This window comes from Eublepharis macularius, chromosome 9 (genome assembly GCF_028583425.1).
Source record: "Eublepharis macularius isolate TG4126 chromosome 9, MPM_Emac_v1.0, whole genome shotgun sequence".
Taxonomy (NCBI): Eukaryota; Metazoa; Chordata; class Lepidosauria; order Squamata; family Eublepharidae; genus Eublepharis; species Eublepharis macularius.
In genome coordinates, this window is record NC_072798.1 from 36,712,014 (window position 1) to 36,737,077 (window position 25,064).

At 43.9% G+C, this 25,064-nt stretch overlaps 1 protein-coding gene across 1 annotated transcript in view; it reads left to right on the forward strand.

Moving 5' to 3' along the window:
• Positions 1 to 25,064, forward strand: part of TRIOBP (TRIO and F-actin binding protein) — a 54,441-nt gene that overhangs the window by 20,727 nt on the left and 8,650 nt on the right. Inside the window, exons 12-17 of the mRNA XM_054989157.1 lie at positions 18,895 to 18,951; positions 19,529 to 19,597; positions 19,961 to 20,050; positions 21,304 to 21,413; positions 22,883 to 23,432; positions 24,284 to 24,379. Of these exons, the coding sequence (XP_054845132.1) occupies positions 18,895 to 18,951; positions 19,529 to 19,597; positions 19,961 to 20,050; positions 21,304 to 21,413; positions 22,883 to 23,432; positions 24,284 to 24,379 (972 nt within the window). The remainder of the gene's footprint in view (positions 1 to 18,894; positions 18,952 to 19,528; positions 19,598 to 19,960; positions 20,051 to 21,303; positions 21,414 to 22,882; positions 23,433 to 24,283; positions 24,380 to 25,064) is intronic.

The following is a 25,064-nucleotide window of genomic DNA, read 5'->3' on the forward strand; positions in this document are numbered from 1 at the left end:
GTGGCTGGATGTGTTTGAATGTTCTCGCTATGTTTGTAAAGATTTAAACTTTAAATGTTTTGTTTGATCACATAATGAGAACCTTTTGGAGCAAGCTTTTTGAAAAGAAAGGTAGAAACTTATAAATATATGGATGATGATCACTGTGAAAGTACAGGGTTTAATGCCATGGGTGAAAAATCACAGTTGTATGGAAGTTCTGACTTCTGGGCTTAAGTTGCTGTTCACAGTGCAACTATTTATATGCATCTTGTGTTTATGAACCTGATCCCATTGTGAGCCCACTGTAAAGATTCTTTTCTCAAAAGATGTATACGAATAATTAATTAGGGCCTTCCCATATACTAGAGTATTTTAGGCAAGTCAGTTTCTCTCTTCTTCTACCATCTTATTTGCAGTACAATATTGGTCTACCCTACAGGGCTATTGTAAGGATTACAAGAAAATAATTCACATGACGTGCTTTGAATACTTTGTGTTGTATAAATACTAACACTTTGTTTATGTTAAAGCATGGCATGGCAATGAGGCTTTTGAAAAAGAACCTGCTTCCCATCTTGTGTGTGTGTGTGGGGGGGGGTTCTTATCTCTAACATAGTTGCCGCTGGCTTGTCGTCTTCAAGTTGCAAGAGTAAGGAAGTTCCATGTGCTGATGCATCAGTGCCGATGCTCCAGGGAAGCAGCAGCTGTTGCAAGGGTGGGGACTTTTCCAAATAGACCTCTCCCCTCAAGGATGAAACTGGTCCTAAGGTTACTGAAATGTCAACTTAATGAATATATTGAATGATGTCATGTAATGCCGTGAATAGTCAAACCACATTATGTTTGTTGATAGTTGGTTTGCGTTTTACTCTCTTGTGCAATCAGAAAAGCAGTAGGAATCATAAAGGGGATGGGATGCCTTCAGGTGTAGGACAGTGCAGCTAGGGGACTGAAATTCAACCTTCCAGTCAAACATAATTGGAGACAAGGATGCCTCGACTCATTTGGCACAGTGTGCTTCGGTATCTAGGAATGAAGAGTCCATATTATTATCCTGTGGGGTTTTTTTTATAGATACGTAAATTTGATGGCAATGCTCCCCCTCTCTCTCTCTCTGATGTGTAACTGGGCGGTGGTCAAGATTCAGGATACAGAATAATCCTCTTCTCCTAGAGCTTTGCAGCCAATAGCAGAAATACTGCATGGAGATATAAATGCAACAAATCAAAGATGCAAGCCATAGAAGAGTCTGAAGACACCTGAAGTAGTTCCATTCTCCAGAGCAAAGCCCATCTGGGGCTGGATAGCAAATTGCCTGGGATGGAAGCCCCAAAGTGACCCATATTGTGAACTGTGTTGGATAAAGGGTGGAATATAGAGTGGCGTTATACATTCTGTTGGGGGAAAAAACCTAGCAATTCTTTTCCACCCTTGTGTGATAAGAATGACAGAAATAGGAGCATCAGAAAAAGTAGTCAATACTGCTGCTTGTAGTTGGTGAATTTACAATTCCTTTCTAGTTTTATGGCACACTCAGAATTCTCCAGTGCAATGGCAGCATGATGTTTCTATAAGAAGAGAGTAAGAGTGCATGCACTGAGATTTTGTGTTTATTGGCCAGGTAGATTACTGTCATATATCTTTATGTGAAAACAGAGTAATGGGATAGACCCTGTTAAACAATGATGTGTGTCTGAATAGTCTGCTTTTATAGATTTTTTTCCTGCTTTTTAATTGCTGTTTCAGAGACTTTATGGGTTCCTGTGGGGCCATGTCCTCTGAACAAGAGACAATGGAAAAGCAGTGTTTGTTTTACCTTGAGTATGAACAACGTATGCCCTTAACTTAGGACGCTCTCTTAAGAGAGAACTGTTCTAAGGAGATTCTTCCTGCTATACCTTCATGAACTGTTGCTGCATAAAAACAGCTTTATAATTTTATGTCTTGTCCAAAGAAAGAAATGCTTATGGCTGCTTACTACTTAGCAACCACATCCACAATATGATCCTGAAATCATGTTTAGAGGATAGGTATAAATATTGAAATAAATACCTGTAAGTAAATCCCATTGATGTTGATGGCACCAAGCATACATATGAGTTATGGGACTGGGATTAAGCTACTTGCCCTACAAGCATAGACGGGATTCTTGTGATGCCCTAAAGACTGACAAGTTTTTATTGTTGTATAAGTGTCTATAAACTAGCCAGGGTTGCCAACCTCTAGATGGTCACAGCCAAGTACGTGTATAAATATGAATTTTTTCAGGACTTGTAAAATGACTTGTGCTTGTAATCCTGGAGTAAGATTACAAGCACACCTTATTTTACAAGTCCCAGAGGAACAGAACAGGGATAATAGAAGTAGCCATTGGATTTGTTTGACATTCTATGTGATATTCATATTTATTCTGTATCTATTCTGTATTTATTCATTGTACTTGAAAATTGATATATTTTGGGCATAGTGCAGTTAAGACTCACTGTCTGAGCTCTTTGCAAAGCAGTAACTGAAGATTTTCTATATTGGTTTTACTGGGTTGATTGCACCCCATGGGAGACCCACTGGCCTTTTTTGGTTGTGAGTACATACCCGTGGCAGCCTCTAGCAGTATTTTGGTAACCTCTAGGTGGTGGCTGGAGATCTCCCAGAGTTACAACTGATCTCCAAGCTAAAGAGATCAATTCTCCTGGAGAAAATGGCTGCTTTGGAAGGCGGACTTTGTGGCATTGTACCCTGCTGAGGACCCTCCCCTTACTAAACCCTCCCTTCTTCAGGCTCCACCCCCACCCCTTCTCCAGGAATGTCCCACCCCGCAGCCGGCAACTCTAAGAACTCAATTTCTCCTGAATCCGGCTGAGATCTTGCTAAATGCTCTCCCTTCCTGCAGTTCACCCCAACCCCACTGATTCCTTCTGCATTATCAGTAAGTCCCAAGGACTCCTTTCCCGCTTCTGTAAATTGCAACCAGATGTATTTCCCCCTCCACCCCCGCCATCCTCTCTGATTTAAGAGGAAAGTAGGGGAGCAAGCCGAATGAACTGGGGATGGGGAAGCGCAAGGGTAGTGTCAAGGCAGCCTGTATCCAAATCTTGCCATCTTGCGGTGTTAGATAAACTGGCTGTGAGCAGCACCTTCCTTTCTCCATGAGCGGTAGGAGCTGGCGGTGCTGCCTGGCGCGCTGGATGCTCCGGAGAGGGGCCAGCGAGCGCCTCCCGTTCCTCGTGCCCCCCTTTGGTGGGGGTCACCGTCTCCCCTTCCTCATTGGGTCTCGTCGATACCCTTTTTTTTGCATGGGGCAGCCAGACTACTCCGCCCCCCTCCTCTTCTCCTACTGCTCCATTGGTTGTTTCTAACTCGGGCCCTGCAACAGTTCTCATTCCGTGGCTTCCCATTGGCCCAGAAAGATCCTCCCAGGAAGTTTTTAAAAAAAGAAAAGAAGGGGAAAAAGTTTCTTTCTGGGCGAGCAGAAGAGGTCGGAAGTGCGAGGAGGGGAGAGGAGAGGGTGGAGAAATGGACCTGGGCGCCGTCGCTGCTGGTTTCGGTTGGGGCTCTTTTTAGACAACGCACAGGAAGACTTTTTAGCGACTCGACCCAATTTTACAGCATGACGGTGAGTTTTAAAAATACTCTTCCGCAGAGCAGCTTTGCCTTCTCCAACCGTAGTTTTGCCGAACTTTCCCTTAAGGACCGGAGGGGTGTGCCCAGGTAGAGGTTGCGGTGCCCCGGGCAGCCGCCCCTCGGTTGCAAGCTTCGGGTCACCGCCGGTGGTCTGGCGCACCGTGTGGGCGCAGGATGCGGAGCAAGCCTCTGCTTTCCCTTACGATCCCGCCTGATAAGGCTCGCGGGGCGGCTCTGGATCCGATCCTCCTAGCTGGCATGTCTCTTCTGGCCTAGTGTTTCCTCGACGTGACCGTCTGGGGCTGGCGCGTTCCGGGCGCAACTGCTTCGCTGGGTTGGTGTTGCCGTGTTTTTTTCCTCGAAGGCATCGTTTTAGACCGCGGTCTGTTGGGATAGATGGTTCCGGCTGTGGAGTCGAAACAGAATTCTAGATCAGACGTCTGGTGAAAGAGTTCTGTGTGAGCTTGAAAGTTGGCGCGTATCTGTCTCAACAAAACGTGGAAGATATCCACGTTACTTTCATTTCACGTGGGTAGCTGTGTTGGTCTGCAGAAGAAGAGCAAGATTCGTGTCCAGTGGCACCTTAGAGACCAACTAGATTTCCGGGGTATGAGCTTTCGAGAGTCATCTAAGGAAGGGAGTTTTGACTCTTGAAAGCTCATACCTTGGAACTCTAGCAGTCCTTATGGTTTTATTGAACCAGGATCTTGCTCTTCAACTGCAGACCAACACAGCTACCCACCTAAAACTAGATTTCCAGAGTATGAGCTTTCAAGAGTCATCTAAGGAAGGGAGTTTTGACGTTTAAAAGCTCATACCTTGGAAATTACTTTCCTCGATATCACTTTCCTGCCATTGGTTCTGTCACTGGGCTACAGGAATATTTGCTTGGCTCTGTCAGAGCAGTTTTCCGGCTTGGCCATGGAAGGTGCTTAAAAAGTCAGCTTTCCCGCAACTGCAGCCCTTCTAAGAGCCCCTCTTCCACCCCCTCCGGCCTCTTGGGAGTGGGTGTGCTGTAGGCATTGAGTGGATCTGCTCTCTGTCTTGTTTTTGGAGATGAATGTTACGCTGACAGTAAATCTCATTAAGACCTACATTTTCTCTCTTAATGCGATAGTTTTAATAGGTTAAAAGAATCCAAATGTTTATGGGCCTGGCTCCTGGATTTACCTCCCTAATTTCTCTTCCTGCCGATTCTTCTCCAGTTCTGTCTTTATCTCATTGCTCTTCATAGACAAGAACAAATTCCAGGAGAGGTTAGGCGTGTTTAGTCTGTCGCAACAAAACCAAAAAAAAAAGGGGGGGGGGTCTGTGTCACTAAAACCTAAAATGAACCTATGTATTGCAGCATACACGATTAGGGCTGGAGCCCATGTTTGAGAACAAGACTGAGTTTTGCCCAGCTGCAGTCCTTCCTCCAGCCCCCTTTCTCCTTCTGGCCCAGGGGAGTGGGTGTGCTGTTAGATGAGAACAGCATGGAGGCATTATGCAACGATTTCAAAATGGAATATTTGCTGTATGGTGGGACCAGTAGTGTCTGTTCAGATTATCTGTGTGAGGATGGTGGGGTGGGGAAGATAACTTCTCATGTGGCAGATAAGCAATTGTGCATGGAGGCAGTTTCTTGGGGAGGGGGACTGATGGTGGGATGCCCAGATAGCTGGGAGGGGATGCTTTGGAAATGTGAGATAGAGGGCTCCCTTTGGGCCATGTTGGAAGGTAGTTTCTTTTGACTATGGAGTGGATCTGCTTGGCTGTACAGGCCAGTAGCTCTGTAATGTGGCCTGTCGGGTACACATCAAGTCCATTCTGTTTCTGCAGTTCCAGGCAAGAAGCAAAAACAGGAGGTTTTGTTTTGCTGTGTGCAGAACGCAAGCTGCTTGCTGTAGAAGGAGAGGCAAAAATGAATGGAACTCTTTCCTGGCTTGGTGGCTGCCGGTGCCTGTAATATAGACAGGCTTAGCAGAATAAGTCTGAAGGGAGATGTCACTTCTTGCTGGGCCAGGAGCGTTGCCTGGTGTAATGTAGAGCTCGTGTTGACTGCATTAACTGTACAAGCTAGAGCAAAGTACAGAGCTCCAAGTGATGCACAGCCATATTAGGTGAATGCAGTGACCCTGAGCTCTTTCGGGAGCTCTCGTCCAGCGCTTCCTACAGCCTCACAACATCCTGCAGCCCTTCCTATCCTTCCTGGAGACACCACTCCTTTTCCTCTGGAACTCAGACCAAGTATGATTGCTAATTGAGACGGAGAGGAAGAAACTTGACATGTGAGATCTCTTGTCTCAAAGAGATGGGATTGTATTGAATCCTTTCTTTGCACATCAGTGCCATGAATTAGAACCAAGTCTGCCCCTTCCTCTTTATGTTTGTTTTGCATTTTCGTTGCTTTTGTTGGGTGGTGCTGGTGGATGACTTTGGCTGATAGCCAAATTTTGCCTGGGAGTGTAGAAAGGGAGCTGTTTAATCTCTAGGAGTGTTGGATTCCATCTCATCAGATACGCAAGACTGGAGTAGGTGATGTTTTTTTGTCAGTGCAGTCTTGCTCTGTATCTGTGGGTGCCTGTTCACAACCACTTCATGAAGACGTGGTTATACTGTTAACATTCTCCTTACTACCTCTTCCACGTTCAGAAAGCTGGAATTTCCCTCATACTCCGTACTTTTCTAGGTAGAGGAATGAAGACTATATTCCATGACACTGTTGCCTTGAACAAAGGCTATTTGGCCTTAAGTTCTTAAATTGAAACTCAGTGTGTGGCATAGTGATTAGTAGTATGTTGTTAGACTGGGCCGACCCAAGTTCAAATCCCAACTTAGCTATGAAGCTGGGCAACCTTGGGCCAGTCATTGTCGTAAACTACCTCACAGGGTTACTGTGAGGATAAAATGGAGGGACGTGCACCATCAGGAGCTGCTTGATGGGAACATAAGAGCTTGCTAGATCAGACCAGAGGCCCATCTTCTCCTGCATACTGTTTCACACGGCAGCCTACCAGTTGCCCTGGAGGGCAAAACAAACAAGGCACAGAGGCCGAGGCCCTCCCCTGATTTTTCCTCGTCGCACTGGCATTCAGAAATAGGCTGCCTCTGAAAAATGAGGTTCCTTTTAGTCATCATGGCTAGCAGCCATTGATGGATCTCCTCTATGAATCTGTCTAACTCCCTTCTAAAGCCATCTACACATCTGGCCATCACTACATCCACTGGCAGTGAATCCCACAATTTAATTACTCATTGAGTAAAGAAGCATTTCCTTTTGTCTTTCCTGAATCTATTTCCCAACAATTGCATTGGGTGCCACCAAGTTTGCAGTATTACTGAGATGGAGAAAAAGATCCTTCTATCCACTTCCTTGAATGCATAATTTTATAAACCTCTATCAAATCTCCCCTTGGCCATCTTTTTTCTAGACTAAAAAGGTTCAGTATCTCCAGCCTTTTCTCATACATAGGAAAGGCTCTCCAACCCCCTAATCATCTTGGTTGCCCTCCTTTGTACTTTTCCAGCTTTGCAATATCCTTCGTGTGAGATACGGCAAACTAGAACTGCACACAAGATTCCAAATATGGCTGCTTTATACAATGGCATTACAGTATTTGCCGCTTCCGTCTAGAAGAGCAGTCTATACGCTCTGTTGTTATTTTCAGCCCCGTTCCTAATAATTTGTAGTGTGGAATTTGCCTTTTTCACTGCTGCTGCACACCGAATCAACACTTTCATTGAGCTTTTCATTACAGCCCCATGATCTTGTTCAATCTCAGTCTCAGCCAGTTTCGACTGATCAGCATATGTTCCAATGTGCATCACTTTATCCATATTGAACATCATTTACCACTCACCCAATTTAGAGAGATCCTTCTGTAGTTCTTGATCATCTACCTCGGTTTTCACGATCCTGAACAATTTGGTATCATCTGCAACCAGCTACTACAATGTTATCCCTCAATTCCAAATATTTATGAACAAATTAAATAATACTCTTCCCAATACTGATCCACCACTTATTTCCCTTCATTGAGAGAGCTATCAATTTATTCCTGTTCTCTGCTTCCTGCCATTTAACCAACTTTTAATCCACAAGAGGACCTTTCCTCTTATCCCATGACTGCTAAGCTTAGTCAGGAGTCTTTGCTGAGGCATCTTATCTAAAAGTCTTTTGGAAGTCCAAGTATATGATGTCTACTGAATCACCCTTATCCACAATCCTTGTTAACCCACTCAAAGAACTCCAAGAGGTTGGCAAGGCAGAGCTTCCCTTTGCAGAAGCCATGCGGATTTTCTTTCAGGAGACTTTGTTCCTTGATGTGCTTATAATTCTCTCATGTCTGGCTGGGCCAGGCGAGGTGCCTGGTGTAATATAGAGCATGTGTTGCCCATGTTAGCTGTAACTGCTACAGCTAGCTATACCTGTCTGCAGAACAGAGCTGCCAAGTGATGCACAACCATCGTTACAGATGTGGCGTGATCATGAGAGCAGGCCTTCTATACTAAACATATTCTCTAATGTCTTCCCAAAAATATAAGTACTTGGCAGCTGGTAACCTATGGTGGTACAGATACTTCTGAAGTTCATATGCCTCACTGCCTCTTTTTCCTTTGCTTTATCAGATGGGAAAGCGGGTGAAGGGGTAGGATGGTACTTGAGCAAGATACATTTATAATCTGCCTCTCTCACTGAGATGCAAGATGGATTACATATACTAGCAAAGGAATGTTTTGGTTGCTCCCTCCCCCTCCCCCCCTAATTGCCTCTTCCCTCTCTTGCTCTTCTGTGTTTGACCAGTCTCTGTATCAGGCATCTGACGAAGAGAACTTGATTCTCGAAAGCTTATGCTAAAATAAAATTGGTTAGTCTTAAAGGTGCTACTGGACTCTTTTTGATTTTACAACTAAAACAATGTAGTAAGAACAGTATAAGGAGCGCTGTGGTGCAGAGTGGTAAGCTGCAGTACTGCAACCCAAGCTCTGCTCATGACCTGAGTTCGATCCCGGCAGAAGCCGGGTTCAGGTAGCCAGCTCAAGGTTGACTCAGCCTTCCATCCTTCCGAGGACAGTAAAATGAGTACCCAGTTTCCTGGGGGTAAAGTGTAGATGACTGGGGAAGGCAAGGGCAAACCACCCCGTAACAAAAAGTCTGCCAAGAAAACGTTGTGATGCGATGTCCCTGGGTCAGTAATGACTCAGTGCTTGCACAGGGGACTACCTTTACCTTTAAGAACAGTATAATATACCCAACCAACAATTACTCCAAAGCAGCAATGAATTTATGTTGTCAATAACTGCAAACCTATATGTGCTTTGGAGTGATAGCCCCAGGCTTTATTGGATCTGTCTTCGTGTAAACGTGCATAAAAGACTATGAGTATCCATAATAATTGTAGAGCGAAATTAGCTATCCTGAATACATTTTATTTCTATCAAATACTATCTCAGTAAATAATATAGCCTTGGAAATTGTAATGACTTTCTCTGACCAAAGCTACTGTTTGAAAGCTCCAAAGCTTTTTCTGAACTTTTGCTTGAGTTTCATGGACTTTAGAAAATGGAAGCTTTGTATGAAGTGAAACCAGCATTGTTAGCTTGAATGAACATACACGCACACATGTGCAGCTAACTTTTTCAGCATCACAGTCTAAGAATGGTGCTGGTTTAATAATCCAGATAAATCTGGAATTTTGCGGGCTTTTTCTTTTTCAACAGTGTAAATGGTTTGTGTAAAAATATTCCTTAAAAAATAGAAAAAAATATTTGGTTCATTCTGATGAAAGAAAAAAAATTAAACTGAAAAAAAAATCCATAAAGATTTCTAATTTTTGAATGAAAACAAATGATGGAGATGATTGAGGGTGGGAATTGTGTCCCCTGCCCTTCATGCCTCCTCCCTCTCCTGATCTTCATATATCTACTACGCAAGAGTTCAATTTTCTGAGGTAGACTGTCCCAAGTGTTCACTGCTAGAAGCTTACAAATGCCATACTTTCTGGCTTTTCCTAGTAATCAAGATGTCTTGATCTAGGAGTTCATCAAATTTCAGCTTTCTAGGTAGGTCTGAAGTAACTATTTTGTGATATGTTTCATTTCCCTACCCCCATCACCCTTGAAGGGTTTTTTTTTTTTTAGACTGTGTTAGAATTTCAGGGTTACTTATTCCTGGGGCACCAAATTTCATTTCACCCTAATCATTTTGACCCTATGAGTTATTCTCTGGATAGCTTCTTCAAAGAATTGCTAGGAGGTTTTCACCTGAAGCCAGACTCATTTCCCTCATAGTTTTATACAGCTCATTTTATTGTTTGTTTTCTGCTGTATGCCCCCCCCCCCCGACATAGTTTGGTTTTGATGCTGATTTGATTTCCTCAGGTGGCTCTTGATCACACAAAGACGATGGGTGTCTTTCTTTGCTTGAGTCATAGAGATGGCCTCGACAGATAGATGTTCACAGTGTGTGTTGACAGTGTTGGAAGACGGCAGAGTAGTTGCATAGGCTTCAGGTTTTGGGACTTCTGACTGAGAGCCCCATACCCAAAGGAAACATGGGAGCAGCCGTTCACTTTAGAGAGAGAAGCTCTCCTAGGTCTTCAAGGCAGTTGTGCTTTGATAATGCTGATCAAAACAGACCACTAGGTTAACTTAAAATTTCAGTTAGGAAACAGCATGTTATATTTGGTTTCTCTTTGTAACCAATATTGCTCCATTCTTACCTCAGCACTGTCTGCCCCATAACCTTTTAATAAAGTACGTATTTGTTTTTCCATAAACGGGATGCTAAGTACTGTTTGTTTTGGGGGTGGGGGGCGAATGTACAACTGAGAGGAGCTGGCCAGTGGTGCTGTAGAGTTCGTGAATCCTAAGCATTTTTGACTGGGATCAGCATTTTCACACCCTGATAAGTTTGATGGGGCTTCTTTTGTGCAAGTTTCTGGGCTATGGAGAGTTCAGGGCACCAAGGAACCTGTTGCAGATACCAATGAGCTTTTAAGGCCAATGTTTTGGCTGGAAGCAGTTCACTTTTGCTGAAAATGCAAAGTAGTTTGTCTCTCCTGGTGCGTGCATGCCTTTAGCCATCAGTACCTTTTAAGGGTAACTTTTTTTCTGACATCATCACTTGTCAGGTACTTGATCGTGAATGGTAGCTATATAACATTTTATTTTGCAAAGTCTTTCAGTATCCTTGGTATTCACCTTAACAACAGTCTTGTAAAATGGGTTATTATTTCCTACCTGGGGCAGCTGTATGTGTGCATGTGTGTACTGATTCTTGTGCAGGACTGGGCAATGGGGTCATAGTATGCGTGAGGGCTTGAGCATGGGTCCTCCATATCATGTCTGACTTGCAGGTGTCCAGTCTTTAACTACTTGGGTGAAAGGAAAGACTCCTATGCTTGCTTAAGCTTTTGCGTTCTGAAGCTTTGCTGATTCTATATTAAAAAAAAAAGTATTGATTTGCATTTGAAAGTTCTGTCTTCTTCAGTTTTTCCAACTTCGGGAGAGTAAGGCATTTGCTTTCTATTATTCTTGTTGAATTTGGTGCTTTAAAGTACCTGCATTTTGATCCTTACAACAGCCCTATAAAGTAGGCATTAAAAATTTGTATCCCACCTTTCCAAAGTGAGTTTCAATACATTTAAAACAATAGCAGGGTATATAATATAGAAAATACTATATAAAAATAGCAACCAGGTGAAAATCACCAAGGTAAGAGATTTTTTTTAAAAAAGAGAGCCAGCAGTAAAACCAGGTTTAATTTGCCAGTAGTGTTAGCTGTGGTTATAAAATGAAGGTGTGCTCAGAGAACCATTTGCAATACGTAGTGAAAGGCCAAAAGGTATAGGGCCAGGCTGACTTCCCTTGAGAGGGCATTCCAGGGTCACAGTACTGCTACTGAAAACTTCCTTCCTTACATAGTCACCATATTTCTCTCTGTTGCTGTGTTCCTTGACCAGTGTAGGATTGTGTGTCTTTTTCTCCACCCTTCCATTCCCAGCTTTGTCCATGTTTCGCCTGTTCTGTTTTTTAAGAAATTTTTCAGAACCAGCCACTTTATGTGCTAGAGTTGACGAGAGCCAACTGTGGTGAGCTACGCAGTCACTTTTTTGCCTACAGGAAGTATCTGTCCTCCCACCGGGACAGTACAGTGAATAAAAGGCAACTTTACACACTTACAGATAAGTTAGGTCCAGCAGTAGGCTTATATTAATAATGTTCGCTCTCTTTGTTCCTCCTCTGCCCTTTTGTGCCATCCCAAGCAATTCCTTTCCTTCTTTGGAGTTTACATTCTTCACATACTTGCAGACTATTATCCTGTCCCCCCCTGTAGTTCTGATTTTGCCAGGCTAAGCACATTTAGTTCCCATTAATGTCTTCTTGCAATGCAACCCCTCCAGTTTTCCCATTGGCATTGTGGGTTTTTTCCCCTGTATCAAGCAGTGTGGTGCCCCTATGATGAAATGTAACACTTAGTGATTAAATTGGAGTTGAGTTGTCCATCCTTCAAAACTAATGAAATATTAAGATTAAAATGGCCTTTCTTCTGACCTGTATCCGCTTGTTATTAACTCACAAGTCTTTAATGTGGTGTTCCCTCGTGATGCTTTGGAGCACCTCATCGTCCTAAGTTCATGGGCGGGGAACACAGCCTCAGTTGTGGCTTTCCCTGGATTCCCTGTGCTCTGCATTTCAGAAGGTACTGCCTAAAGTAATAGGGCATCTCCTGCTTCAGCTGAACTACAAGTTTGCATAAATTGAAGAAAGCTCAGGACTCCTGTAATTTTGTGGTGCTCTGGCTTTGTTCTTGCCAGTTGAGTAGAAAGCCACTCCTCATCGAGGTTCATGAAAATATGGTGTTTGTGCTCATTCTTTTCCTAAATTTATGTGCAGGTTGCTGGCCCAACAGATCATCTTGGTGGCCCTTTTGAATGCAGAAAGGCAGAGTATAAATTTTGTAAAATAAGTACATGACAGGCTAGGGCAACTTCAGCCCACTATGCGCCTTTAAGGTGTCTGAAGGATGGAGGCAAACTAGCAAAGAACCACTGGCAAATTGATGCTGTCCTATTATCCTATCCCCGGCATTCCAGGAGAGAACTCCCCTGTATGTAGTCCAGTAATATAATAAACCTTTATGAGTTAATGACTCTTGTGGCCTTAGTTACAAGGATCCCTTAAGTCTTCTTATGTGTTGCTTTGAAGAACACTGCTCTAGTTTGACATCTTCTCGACAGCTCTCACCTTGTTTGTGAATCTGTGAGGAAGATCTGTGGCTAGGATTGCCAACTCTGGATTGGAAAACTTCTGGAGATTTTAGAGGTGGATCTTGGAAGAGGATGTGGTTTACAGAGGGAGGGGACCACAGCAGGTATAATGCCATAGAATCTACCATCCAAAGCAGCCATTTTCTCCAGGGGAACTGATCTGTGTGGCCTAGATATCAGTTGTAATTCCAGGAGGTATCTAGCTACCACCTGAAGGTAGGCAACCCTACTCAGACCTTATGTCTGTCAAGGTCAGTATTGTGTGCTATGACTGTCAGCAGTTCTCCAGGGTCTCACACAGAGATCTTTCACATCACCGGCTGCTTGATCCTATTAACTGGAAGCAATGGGGATTGAACCTGGAACCTTCAGCATGTGAAGCAGCTGAACTATCACTGAAACATAGCTCCACCCCGTTGTTGGATTTCAGGAGGGCTGTTAATGCTGGGTTTCCCCCCTCTACATTTCCCTTGTGTTTCTATAGAAATTCTTCCTATAGTTTTTGGAACCCCTTTAAAATTATCTTCCAGCATAATGTATTTTTAGTATCCCTCCTGAACAGAGATGGAAAAATAACTCAATCCATACAATTTTAAGTCTTGAATTTCCCCCCTGCTGTGTGTGGTGTTGTATGGAAGACCAGATCTTCATTGTGTGTGTCTTGCTGTTCTTCATCATTTAGTGTTCCTTGCAGATGTGTAATTTTATGCTTCCTCTTCCCACTTAGAAAAAAGTGCACTATGCTTCTTATTAGATAATTTTCCTTCTCATCATCACTTTGAAGTTTATCATGACTTTCTTCCATGATATCTTGCTTCTAATCTGCATGGCAGCCTGGTCTATTTGGATTTAAAATGCCATGGAAACAGTACAGCATTTTGTCTGCATGATATAAATACATTACACACACCACATTCCTTTGGCCTGTTCTGAAATCTGGGTGTAACTGGCTAAAGTTATCCGTTACGCTCTCTTGCTCTTTATTGCTCATAATTCCATGGCCCTCTACGTACCTAGGGATTTTCTTGAAAACCCTTCCAGATTTTTTCTGGGAAGTGGATATTAGAAGTTTCTAGAAAATGGGGATGATGCTCAGGCACTTCTGATGTGCTTAAATATTTTTGCTTAACCATATACTGTTTGGGTCATTATGAAAGAGCTTGTGCTCAAAAGAAAGCAAGTAGTAACATAAATCTAAAAAGTTTGATTTGAAGCCATTTAGAGATGTTCTGGACTTGGTGGCTTGTTTGTGGAGTATTCTCATTGGTTTAATTTATAATCGCTTAAGAGGAGCATGGGGTTTAAATGATAATTATGGGGATACATACTTACTAGCAAGTCTCATTAGCTGTAAATTCTTGTCTGATGTCCCTGTTCTTCCATCACTATGACTGCTGATGTGTGGGAACCCACTGCTTTTATCCTGACAACTTTTCAAAAGAGCTATTCTGAAAATAGGCACCGAATCCCTAAATTAAATTCTGACTGTGTGTCTTCAAAGAGTTTACAGCAGAATGTTCAGCATTCATGCTGCAGCAAATATTCCCCAGTCTCAAATGTTCCATTCTTGAGCAAGGTGAATGAAAGGGTGGTGACTGGACAACTTCAAGCTTTCCTGGATGAGGCAAATTGTTTAGCTCCTTTCTAGTTTGGTTTTGGGCCTTGTTATAGGACTGAAATAGCCTTGGTTGCTCTCGTGGATGACCTGTGTAGGGAGATGGGTGGGGAAGTGTGGATCTGTTGATTCTCCCGGACCTCTCAGTGGCTTTCAGTATCGTTGATCACAGTATTTTCAGGACCAGCTTTCTGGGCTGGATTTGGGAGGCACCGTTATGCGGTGGTTCCAATCCTTTCTAGAGGGTAGGTTTCAGAAGATGGTGTTGGGGGGCTGCTGTACAGCCTCTTGGCCTGTGGGGCCCCACAAGGTTCTATCCTGTCCCCCATGCTTTTTAGCATCTACATGAAACCTCTGGGTGGGGATATCCGGAGATTTGGGCTGGGTTGTCACCAATGTGCAGATGACACTCGGCTCTGTCTCAAGCTTCCAGCTGATCCCAAGGAGGCTTTGGAAACCCTGAACTTGCACCTGGAGGCAGTTTTGTGGCGGATACAGGCTAATAGACTGGAGCTTAGTCCTGATAAGACAGAAATGCTACTGGTGAGTGGAAGGTCTGACCTAGGAGTTAAGGTGTCACCTGTTCTGGATGGAGTTGCACTCCTCTTAAAGGAACAGGTTCATCGTTTGAGGGTGCTTTTGGGCCCAGGCCTACTGCTGGATAAGCAGATTGCAGCTGTGGCCAGGAATGCCTTTTTAAATCAGTTTCGACTTGTTAGCCAGCTGTGGCCTTCCCTGGGTAGGAAAGTTCTGGCCACTGGTTACGTCTAGATTGAATTACAGCCATGTGCTCTATAATAATAAGTAATAATATTTAGATGGTATGTAGGTCAATTTAGCCTAATTGTTAGGATGTACTTCTTGGCTTTTGGTTATGTTGAATTCTTGTCTTGGCTTAGTGGATTGAGGCCTAATTTGGCCATTTGCCTTCTGTTTGTAAGTTTATAGCATACCATCTCTTTCTGAAGATTGAGATGAAGGTTGGGGGGTTGGTATGGTGTTCAGATTGGAACACCTGCTTAACACCAGATTGGAACACCTGCTTAACACCAGATTGGAACACCTGCTTAACACCAGATTGGAACACCTGCTTAACCTGTTTTTGAGAGGGCCCCAATACAGCAAGACCTCAAATACTAAGCCTAGTTTTAATTCCTTCTGTGTCTTGGCAGGCAGATATTTCTTTCACCACTTTGGTCTATTTAATGCACCTCAGAGCAGTGCTATCTATGAAATACCGTGCCACAAAGACAAAAATTACACCAATATACTACAGTCTTCCCCCTTCCCAATATTTCTCCCCCCCCCCCTGTGGTGGGCTTCATAGGGTTTTCACCTCAATTTTAATGGCAGCTTGTTCTGCAACTTCCCCCCACCCCTGCCTCATTCTCTGCCTGTTCTTGGGTTGTGAGATTTCATTGCCTTTGCAATAGAAGCAACAAGTGCTGGCATAGATATGTTTGCATGGACGGGGGGAGAGATGGTTTGAAGAGAGAAAGAAAATGAAGGAAAACAGACAGTAGGTATGCAGCTTGTTGCATGATCCTAATCGTTGACTTATCTTTCCATTTTCTCCCCCCTCCCTGCCTTTCTCCCAACATTTGGCAGCGCTGGAGGTGAGGAGAGAGAGGAAGCCTGGGTCACCTAGCTCTAGTTTCCATGTGGGTTTTCTTTTCCCCCCTTCCTGTTGACATCCAGTCCCTGCAATCGGACACCCCAGCCAAGTAGCTCTGCGATAGGCTAGGACTTGCAGCTGCAACAACAGGTGGCCCTTCCCTTTAACCAATCAGGTAGTACTGTTTGGGGCGGGCCAGGACTTCTGTTCTGCAGTTTGTTGTAACCTTGGGTGTAACCCAAGAACTGAGCCCTTGAACTGGAGTTGAAAGCAAGGGAAAGTTTCACATAGCTGGGCTGCGTGGGAGCTGGGTTTACGGAATTACCTGGCACCTGGTGGGTGCTTTTTCAGAAGGCCAGGGGAAGACTGAACATTCATCCAGGTGTGGAGCAGCTCCTATTCCTATCCTGTTCTTGGCTGGAGTATGTGGCACTTGACCCCGTTGGACAGATTTCTCATGAATGGACATCTTGATGCAGACAGCTCACCGGTACAGAGATTGTTTTGTTTGTTATTTTCTATTTCTCTCCACCATTGTGTTGGGGGAGAGAGACATTGGAATTGGAACAGCACTGGTCCAGTATAACTCTGACATGGAAGCCAGTCCCTCCCCTAACTGATCTCTTTAGATGTTTCAGGGTGATTGGTTCTTCTGGAAAATAAGGTTGCCTCTCTGCTACAATCCAGTAGGAGGTGAACTTCCTTCCGGACAGCCAGGAATTTTAAGACTCCATCTGCAGATCAGCCAACTGTGGCTACCTCGTGCCCAGTCCATATGAAAAGCTGATATTTTTTTTAGCAACAAGTACACCTTTCCTGTTCTGGGAATGGACTTGACCATGAAGAGTTTCTGATAATGGCTGGGAGGGAAGGTGAAGTGCAGGGGAAAGAAGGAAAATAGTTCTAGGATGGGGAATAGAAGCAGTGTTGTTAGCAGTCTGAAGTGTTGGTGAAAGAAGTATGGAGCACCCGAGAGAGAAGAGAGAGAGGAGGAGGAGGAGAAGATGGCAGAAAAGGTATTGAGAGCGAGTGTACATTTATGAAGGGAAGCATTTAGAAAATGCTTTTTCTGATCTTTTTTGTCCATTGCTTTCTCTGTATCGCTTTTAACATCTGCAACTATTTCATTGCTTTCTATTTTCTTTGATGGCTGGAGGGTGGAAGATTCAACGGTGCCTTACTTCTTGTGAAGCAATAGGGATGTCTTTCTACATCAGCTGTTCTGTGGTTTTCATTTCTGAACCGGGAGGCAAAACTGGTTGGGGTGCAGCAGTCAAGTGAATGTGTGTGGCATTACCCCTTTGGGAGATTTAGAATGGTATCCACCTGGTTCATGTTCACACACAAGTGCTTTGCCATTTTGGGTTAGAGGAAGCCAAGGTGTGTGGGACTCCTTGAGCTTTCAAGAAGATTGCTTGCAGTCCCATAGCTGTGAGCAAGTAGTTTTCTTTACTTATCTCTGTATGGGCATGAAACCTAACACCTGTTTTGCTTGTTTCCTGTAATGTGGAGTGAAAAATGGATAAATATACCTTTTAAGAAGTGTAATAGGTAGTACTGGGTTATCACCTTTCCTAAATGCTGGGAGGAAAAGGGAGATGAATCTTCAGTACTGTTTTAAGTGCTGCTCTCCCTCTCTGGATGTTTCCTGACATCTCTGATAAATATGTAACTTGTCCATAGTTTTTCTGCTTGTGTATAAGAACTGTCAGGCCCTTTCCTCCCGCCAACCAAACCAGGAAACTGTCAAAATGACCGCTACAAATACTTGATGCAAGATATGAGATCTTGAATCTAGAGAGAGGGTTAGAAGGTTGAATCTGTGCCTGTGTTTAAATCTCTTCTGGTACTGATTCACCAAGTGGCCTTGAGCAGGTCACTTATCTCTCAGCACCATCTGTGGAAAGGGGAATAGGGCTGTTGTGAAGACAGGCCTCAATACAACAAGCTGCCGAGGGGGGTGGGGTGTATTAAAATGGCACACCAAAAGGCACACATGCTGGACTAGAGTTGATTGGCTTCTAGCCTGCCCAAAACATCAAAGGAGATTCTGTTTCTTCTCCTTGCCCCCAGTAGGTTTTCTTTGTTTTTAAAGTCCTTGTTTTTCTGACTAGGTTGGTTGGGTAGAAGCACTGACTATTTTGGCCTGTTTTTAATGGCCTCATGGTTCAATAAAATCCTGGTTCTAAAAACCAATAACACCAAAAATAGCTATCAAAGCAACATTATTTAACAGTAAGCAGAAGGCATTCTGTCAACTGGGAGTTGTTGCTCCTTCCCTATCCCAGTCATAAGCAGAATCTGGAATACTGAACTGTAAATCATTCTACGACTGTGTTAAGCAAACCTAGTCAAAGCTTTCTCATAGCAGGAACAGTAAATAAGCAAACTTAGGGTCCTCGAGTCTCTAGTACTTAAAGCCAATGTAGTCTAATGGTCAAAGCGTGGAGCTAGGCTCAGTGGGACCTGGGTTCCAGTCCATACTTAATCATAAAACTCTCTGGGTGACCTTGGCACAATCTGTCTGAGCCTAACCTACCTCGTGGAACTGCTGTAAGGATAACATGGAGTGGGGAGAGCCACGTCTACCACCCTTTGCTTTTTGGAAAAAGGGCAGAATAAAAATACGATAGATAGGTTGGAGCAAAGGGAAGTTCAATGCTGAATTGTTCTCCGTGTTTGTCTCTACGATATGGTGCTCCATTTTTCAGTTGGTTAGAACTCTCATTTATTTTTGATTCCTGCTCTGTATCTTCTTCCTGGCTCTTTGATTAAACCACCGTGCACTCTTTCTTCTCTCTTTCCAGCCGGATCTTCTCAATTTCAAAAAGGGATGGATGTCCATACTGATTGAGCCAGGAGAGGTAAGGCTGAGGAGACTGGAAAGGGATCTTCCTCTAACCCCCCAGTTGTCATTGCTTATAACCGTGGGCTTTCCCTCACCACTTTTTCAGCAACCCTTGTTGAAGAAGCAGGCACAGGAGATGCTTTTGAATTCCCTTTCTGGTCGATTGCGCTGCTTCTCGCAAGCTGCTGCTCGTGCAATGTGGATGAAAATCTCTCTGGGTTTACAAATCAGAAAAGTACACAGACAAAGGAAGCTTTCTAGAGCAATCTCGGAATGCCCTTCAGAATGGAATGAGATGGATGCATAGCTGAGATCTTGGGAAGGATTCTTTCATAAGAATAGAATGCTTTTTTGCCTAGCATGCTTTTGTGTATTCCACAGTCTCTCTTGCATGCTTCCTGCCTATATCTCGCTCAGTAAATAAGGGGAGGGAGGTGCCTCTTGAGGAAAATGGGGGTAGACAGATGAGGCTAACAGTTGGGTGCAAGCATGAGATGTCAGTCAGTGCCGTGCTCTTCCTTGGTCCCTTTAATATAGCTCTTCCCTCTTGTCTTGCCCTTCCCCTTCCCCCTCCCCAATGGTCCTGTCTGCAGTGGAAGAAGCACTGGTTTGTGCTGACAGACTCAAGCCTGAAATATTACAGGGACTCCAATGCTGAGGAGGTAAGAAGGCATCCCAACCATGACCTCTCCTACATTGGGCCAGTCTGGCCAATACTCAAGAGTACATGTGAAGCACTTACAGAAAGAACTTTAAATATTACTTTTGCTTTCTTTTGAGCACAAGGGATGCCAGAGAAAGTGGAAGCTACAGCACTTGGGCATCGTCTCTGTGTTAACGAAGGGGGTTGATAGAAGGTGTCTTAATGTCAGTACTGTGCTTGGGAAAAATGACGCAAGAAATGGGGAGAAGCTGATGCTGGCTTTCAAAAAAAGGGCAGATGGGAAGGAGACAGTTTCCAAGGAGATGGGAATTGTGCTGTGATGGGTGCCTGGCTTAAGCTAATAGTCTGGGGGTCCTTTCAGGCAGATGATCTGGATGGAGAGATTGACCTTCGCACCTGCACTGATGTGACGGAATATGCAGTGCAGCGGAATTACGGTTTCCAGATACACGTGAGTACAGTTTGGATGGAATTCAACAGCCATCTGGCCTTCGATGGTTAGCGCAGTAACCCTAACTGCTCTAAAAGTGGTGTTCGAGACAAGAGGGTAACATGAATCTACACTTACCAGCCGATTTCCGAATGTAATAGTGGGATATATAAGGCTGTGCGGTTGAATATTGAATGGCATAGAACTGTAGGCTTTCCTTGGTTTTACTGGCTTGCTGACTGAATTTTTCTTTGGTGGAGGAGGGATTGTGTAGAAGGACAGATGGCATGGAAGAATGTCCACATTTCCCCAAATATATTTACCATTTGTGGGACAGTTACGGCTGCTCCCAGTGTTTACGCTTACTTTCTCTCCCATTGTTGAAACTCACTTCTGTTCAGCAGCAAGATGGGGAGGAGGAGAAAGGGTGGGTGCATATCTGTAAAATGTGGGTGCAGTTTACAGGTCAAAAGTGAAGTGCAATGAGGAACTTACTTTGGACCTGAGAAATCTTGGGTCAAATTTCTCAAGTTCCCCCCATTGAAGAATGAAAATAATGAAGAACTTTCTTGTAAAGATAACACTTGCTGGTAAAAATGCTGTAAAAATTACACCACTAAGGATGTTTGGTCTGTTGTCATTAAAACAATTTTGTTAAGAAAAGAATGTATAATAAGATAGAGAATGCTGCTTGTTTTCCATTCCCTAGCCACATGGACTCCTAAATACAGAGGCAGGCAGTATATGGTTTTAGTAAAACAATAATTGTCTGGGTTTTGGTTTTTGGTTGAAGTGGACGAGTGGAGCAACATGGCGACTTTTTTGCCATGTTGACTCATTACTAAAAAGCAGTGAGCAAAACACATTTTCAGGATTATTTTCATTTCTGCTCCACGTTTATTAATGTGAACAACTTCCTGTTCAATCATAATGTAGATGTTCTTTGAGTTGCAAGAATAGCTTAATGTTGGATGTTTAAACTAATCGGGCTTGAACTGTCATTTAATACAAGGTAATGCTTCTTATCCATGGTTTTTAGTGAGACACTAGCCATGTTAAATGGGATTTTAATTCAAAATGTTGCCCTGTATAGTCAAAGACTAAACTTTTTACTGACTGTATCAAAGGCAAATGTTTGCCCAGTATGCTTGTGTGGTTCTGTGAAATATGCTGATTTATATTCCTTGTCAAACTCTTTTCAAGTGTTGGCTGTAGTACACATATCTGAATGAAATAAGGTGATGATTAAGCCATGTTTGATGTTTTGCTTTCAGACTAAAGATGGTGTTTTCACATTGTCTGCAATGACCTCAGGAATCCGGCGGAACTGGATAGAAGCATTGAGGAAGAGTGTGCGTCCTGCCAGTGTTCCAGATGTCACCAAGTATGTGCCTTAGAAATAGTCTCCAGTTCCTCTAAACCTGCATTAGCTTTTCTTTCAGTCTTCTTGACAGGCCCTTGAACTGTTCTTAAAGAGTCTGTATGGTACCATTCTCACATTTCTCCTTCACTTCTGTAGCAAGACATCTGTTCTCCCATCTACTATGTGCAGCTCTGCCACTAATATCTATAGCAGTTCATGCTCAGAAACATGTGCTGTGTTGGTTATCAAACTAGTAAACTATTAGTCACTTCTGAAGGGCACACTTTCAGCAGTTACCTCATGATACCACACATTAAAATGAAAATTTAGGGATTTATTTTGGAGTATTTATTGTATAACACACACAAAGGCCTTTCAGTCCTCCCAGGTTCCCAGGGCAGCTAACAAAAATTCAATGGTCCCAGAAATTTAAACTCAAAGAGCATTTCAGAATGGCAAATACGAAAATAGAACAATATTGCAAAATAAAACAGGTGCTTGCTGTGTGTCATAAGGGAGATGCCAGTGTCTCCTCCAGACAGAAGAAATTCCAGAGTTATTGGGGGGGGGGAGACAAAAGTCCCCCTGATAAACATGCTTCATTTCCCATAGGAAGGGAATGATCCTCCCTAGTGATGCAATTGGGATCTTTTGGCAGCCCACAGTATGTGCTTTCTGTAAGCTGAGAGACCAAACATCTCTTGCTGTGACTCTGGAACATCTGTTTTCTCCATCCTAGCTGTCCAGATCAAAATACATGAGAGATCTGTATACCACAACTGGAGAGAAGGTACAAAGCAAATGGTTTCAGATGAGTAACTCAAGATGCATCTGCCAGTCACATTCTCACTCAAAGCACCAAAATCTGACTTGAGGACAGCTTCCTGTCTGATCCCAGATTGAGTGATTTGTTTGCCCCGGTATGTGGGCAAAAGCTCTCACCAAACCATCTTAAAGGAAACTTAAATTGGGTGCCATCAACCCAATACTAAATACCTTTCTTGGTTCTGTCAGTTCTTGATGGCAGAAATTGGAGATAAGGAATGCCCAGACTGTATGCTCCTGGTCACTCTCCCCCCAACACACACCAGAAAAAAGAAGGCAGAATAACCAAGAACATCTTGTTATGGCCTTTTTCATTCCAAATGTCCCTGTGAGCTGTTTTCCCATTGACTTACACTGTGTAATCCACCTTGAGTCTCAGTGAGAAAGGCAGACTGTAAATAACATAAATACAGAGTAGAACTTGAGTTCTGGACCACAGTTTCAATGCCTGAGTTTTTCTACCCTCTTGAAATCTTTTTTTATGTTGCATTGCTCTTGTGTGGTGTGACAGGGCTGGGTTGTACTTGGGTGTTTCCCAGGACACTGAATAGTATGGGGTGTGACTACACCTTGGGCTTGGTAGGATGTGTGTGTAGGCAGCTTTCACAATACCCGCCTGTGCTATTCCTGCTTGTAAGCTCTGTTTGGCCTCACTCTGATTCCAGGCTATCGGACTGCAATAAAGAAAACTCCTTCCGCAGCTACGGATCCCAGAAGAGCCCCTTCAGGCCAGAAGAGCAGCGGCCAAGCACAGGATCTGAGGTTATACCCAGGGGCACCAGCAGGAAAGCAGATGGACAGCGCCATACTTTTGACTATGTTGAGCTGTCGCCCTTGCAACACGGCCCATTAAATCAGGGGTCCCCCCAGCGGACAAGAGGGAGCACAAGAGTCTCCGAAACCAAGCGCGAGGAGCTGGAGCGGGACCTGGCCCTCCGTTCGGAGGAAAGGCGGAAGTGGTTTGAGGCTCCATCCAGTGGGGCTGTGCAGACAGATGGACCAGCAGGGGGTGCCCCTCATCAGGCGGGTGACCAGGAGCCTCCAGGCCCTCCCCTTTCAGAAGCTCAGAGGAGTCGACTGAGTGCAGAGATTGAGAAGAAATGGCAGGAGCTGGAGCGTCTGCCCCTCAAGGAGTCCAAGCGAATCCCGCTGATGGCTCTGCTGAACCAGAACAAAGGAAGCCACGAAGATGCCAGCGAGGCACTGGAGAAAGAGGTAGACTTAGCAGGGAGGGTCTGTTTCTTTTCTCGCTGGCCACCTTCAGGAAGAGGTGCCAATATTGCCCCTCTGTATCATGAAAAATGTCTGTTTGAATTCTGGCTGTATTTCATGTGTTTCCTTGTTGCAGAGAGGCCTAAGCTATGGTGCAAGGAGAGAACGGTTTCTATGTTCTTTTTCTATGGGTGTGGGTGTTGTGTTTTTAGCTATACAAAACTATGGCAAGGTAGCCAGTAAACTCCAAAGCTGAGGCAGGAAAGAGCTGGCCCTTCCCTGATTGTTTCATGTTCACAGGAGCAAACAGTGCAAGAGATAATGGTGTTTATCCTCTGAAGGCGAGTCCCATACTCTTTGTTTGTTCCTCACTTCAACATCTTTTTTGCTCACTACGTGGAAACTAATGGAAATGGCAGAACTTCCACAGGGGGGCTTGAGAACTGTCGGTTCTTGAAAGCAGTACTGCATTCTGTACACTATTCCAACCATGCTGAGATGTATTTGAGCTGATTTCTGTAGCTGAGTGGCTATAAAAACGTTTCTTCTCCCCTTCCCCTCAGGAAGCTTCACTACCACATGGAGTATTTTTGTTAGCGATGTATGACTCCAAGTCTTGAATGAGTCTGCAGTGTAAATAGTATGTAAATTGTAGAACTAAGAACGACTTTAAATAATTGTGCTTTGAGCTGCCATCCACTCACAGTTCTATTTGGCAGCATGGCCTGAGAGGCCCATAATCCCCTTCAAAAAAAATCCCAATTTTGTCCTATCAAGTTTTGATGGCTTCATGTCAGTTTTAAAATCGATGCCTTCATGGTGACTACATCTCTCTTTTTCTCTCCTTGGCTCAGGTCCAGGCCCTGAAATCGCAGCTGGAGTCCTTGCGTGCCCAGAATGAGGCCAAATCTCACACAGTTGGACACATGCCTCGAGGCTATATCTCTCAGGTAAGGGCACAGCCAAGAGTGGCCTTTGACCTTTATTTCTCTCTCTCCCATCCCCGCTCCTCTGCTCTATCTATCAATAATGGAAGAGGAACGGCAACCAGGGATCACCCCCTCCCCTTTGCTTGCACTTCATAGATTACTGCTGTTATGGCAACTGCAATTGGGTCCTGCTGTAATCAATATTAATTATAGAGCAGCTACATACAAGGGTCTCCCCAAACTATAATGAACACTGTCAGCTTTGAAAAGAATCACAAGAAAAACTCAGCCATGTTTATGCCTCACTTTTATCTGATCGTAGCCTGTTCATGCACAGTGTAATGCTAGAACACGTTTGGCACAATAAGAAATAGAAATTTATATGTACAGAGCAACCATGGCTGTGTAAATCTTTCTTGAAATTAAGGGTCATGCAAGCTGGTGGAACGGCCCTTCTAATACGTGATGCTTGGGAGTAGGTGATGTGGCCAGGTTCAGAGTGCTGCTTCCTTGTATACTTCATCTGCAGTTTGCTGCTTCTTTGTTTTGCCTGAAATAGCAACGCTGTATAGAAAATAGAATATGTAGGAGTGAGGCTCTTGCGTTTTCAGTCCTCTAAGGTTTACTGATTGCATGTCTTGGCAGATTGAAATCGCCGTTCACACTGAGCTTTGGATTATCAGCCAGCTCTTACACCTTTGTAAGG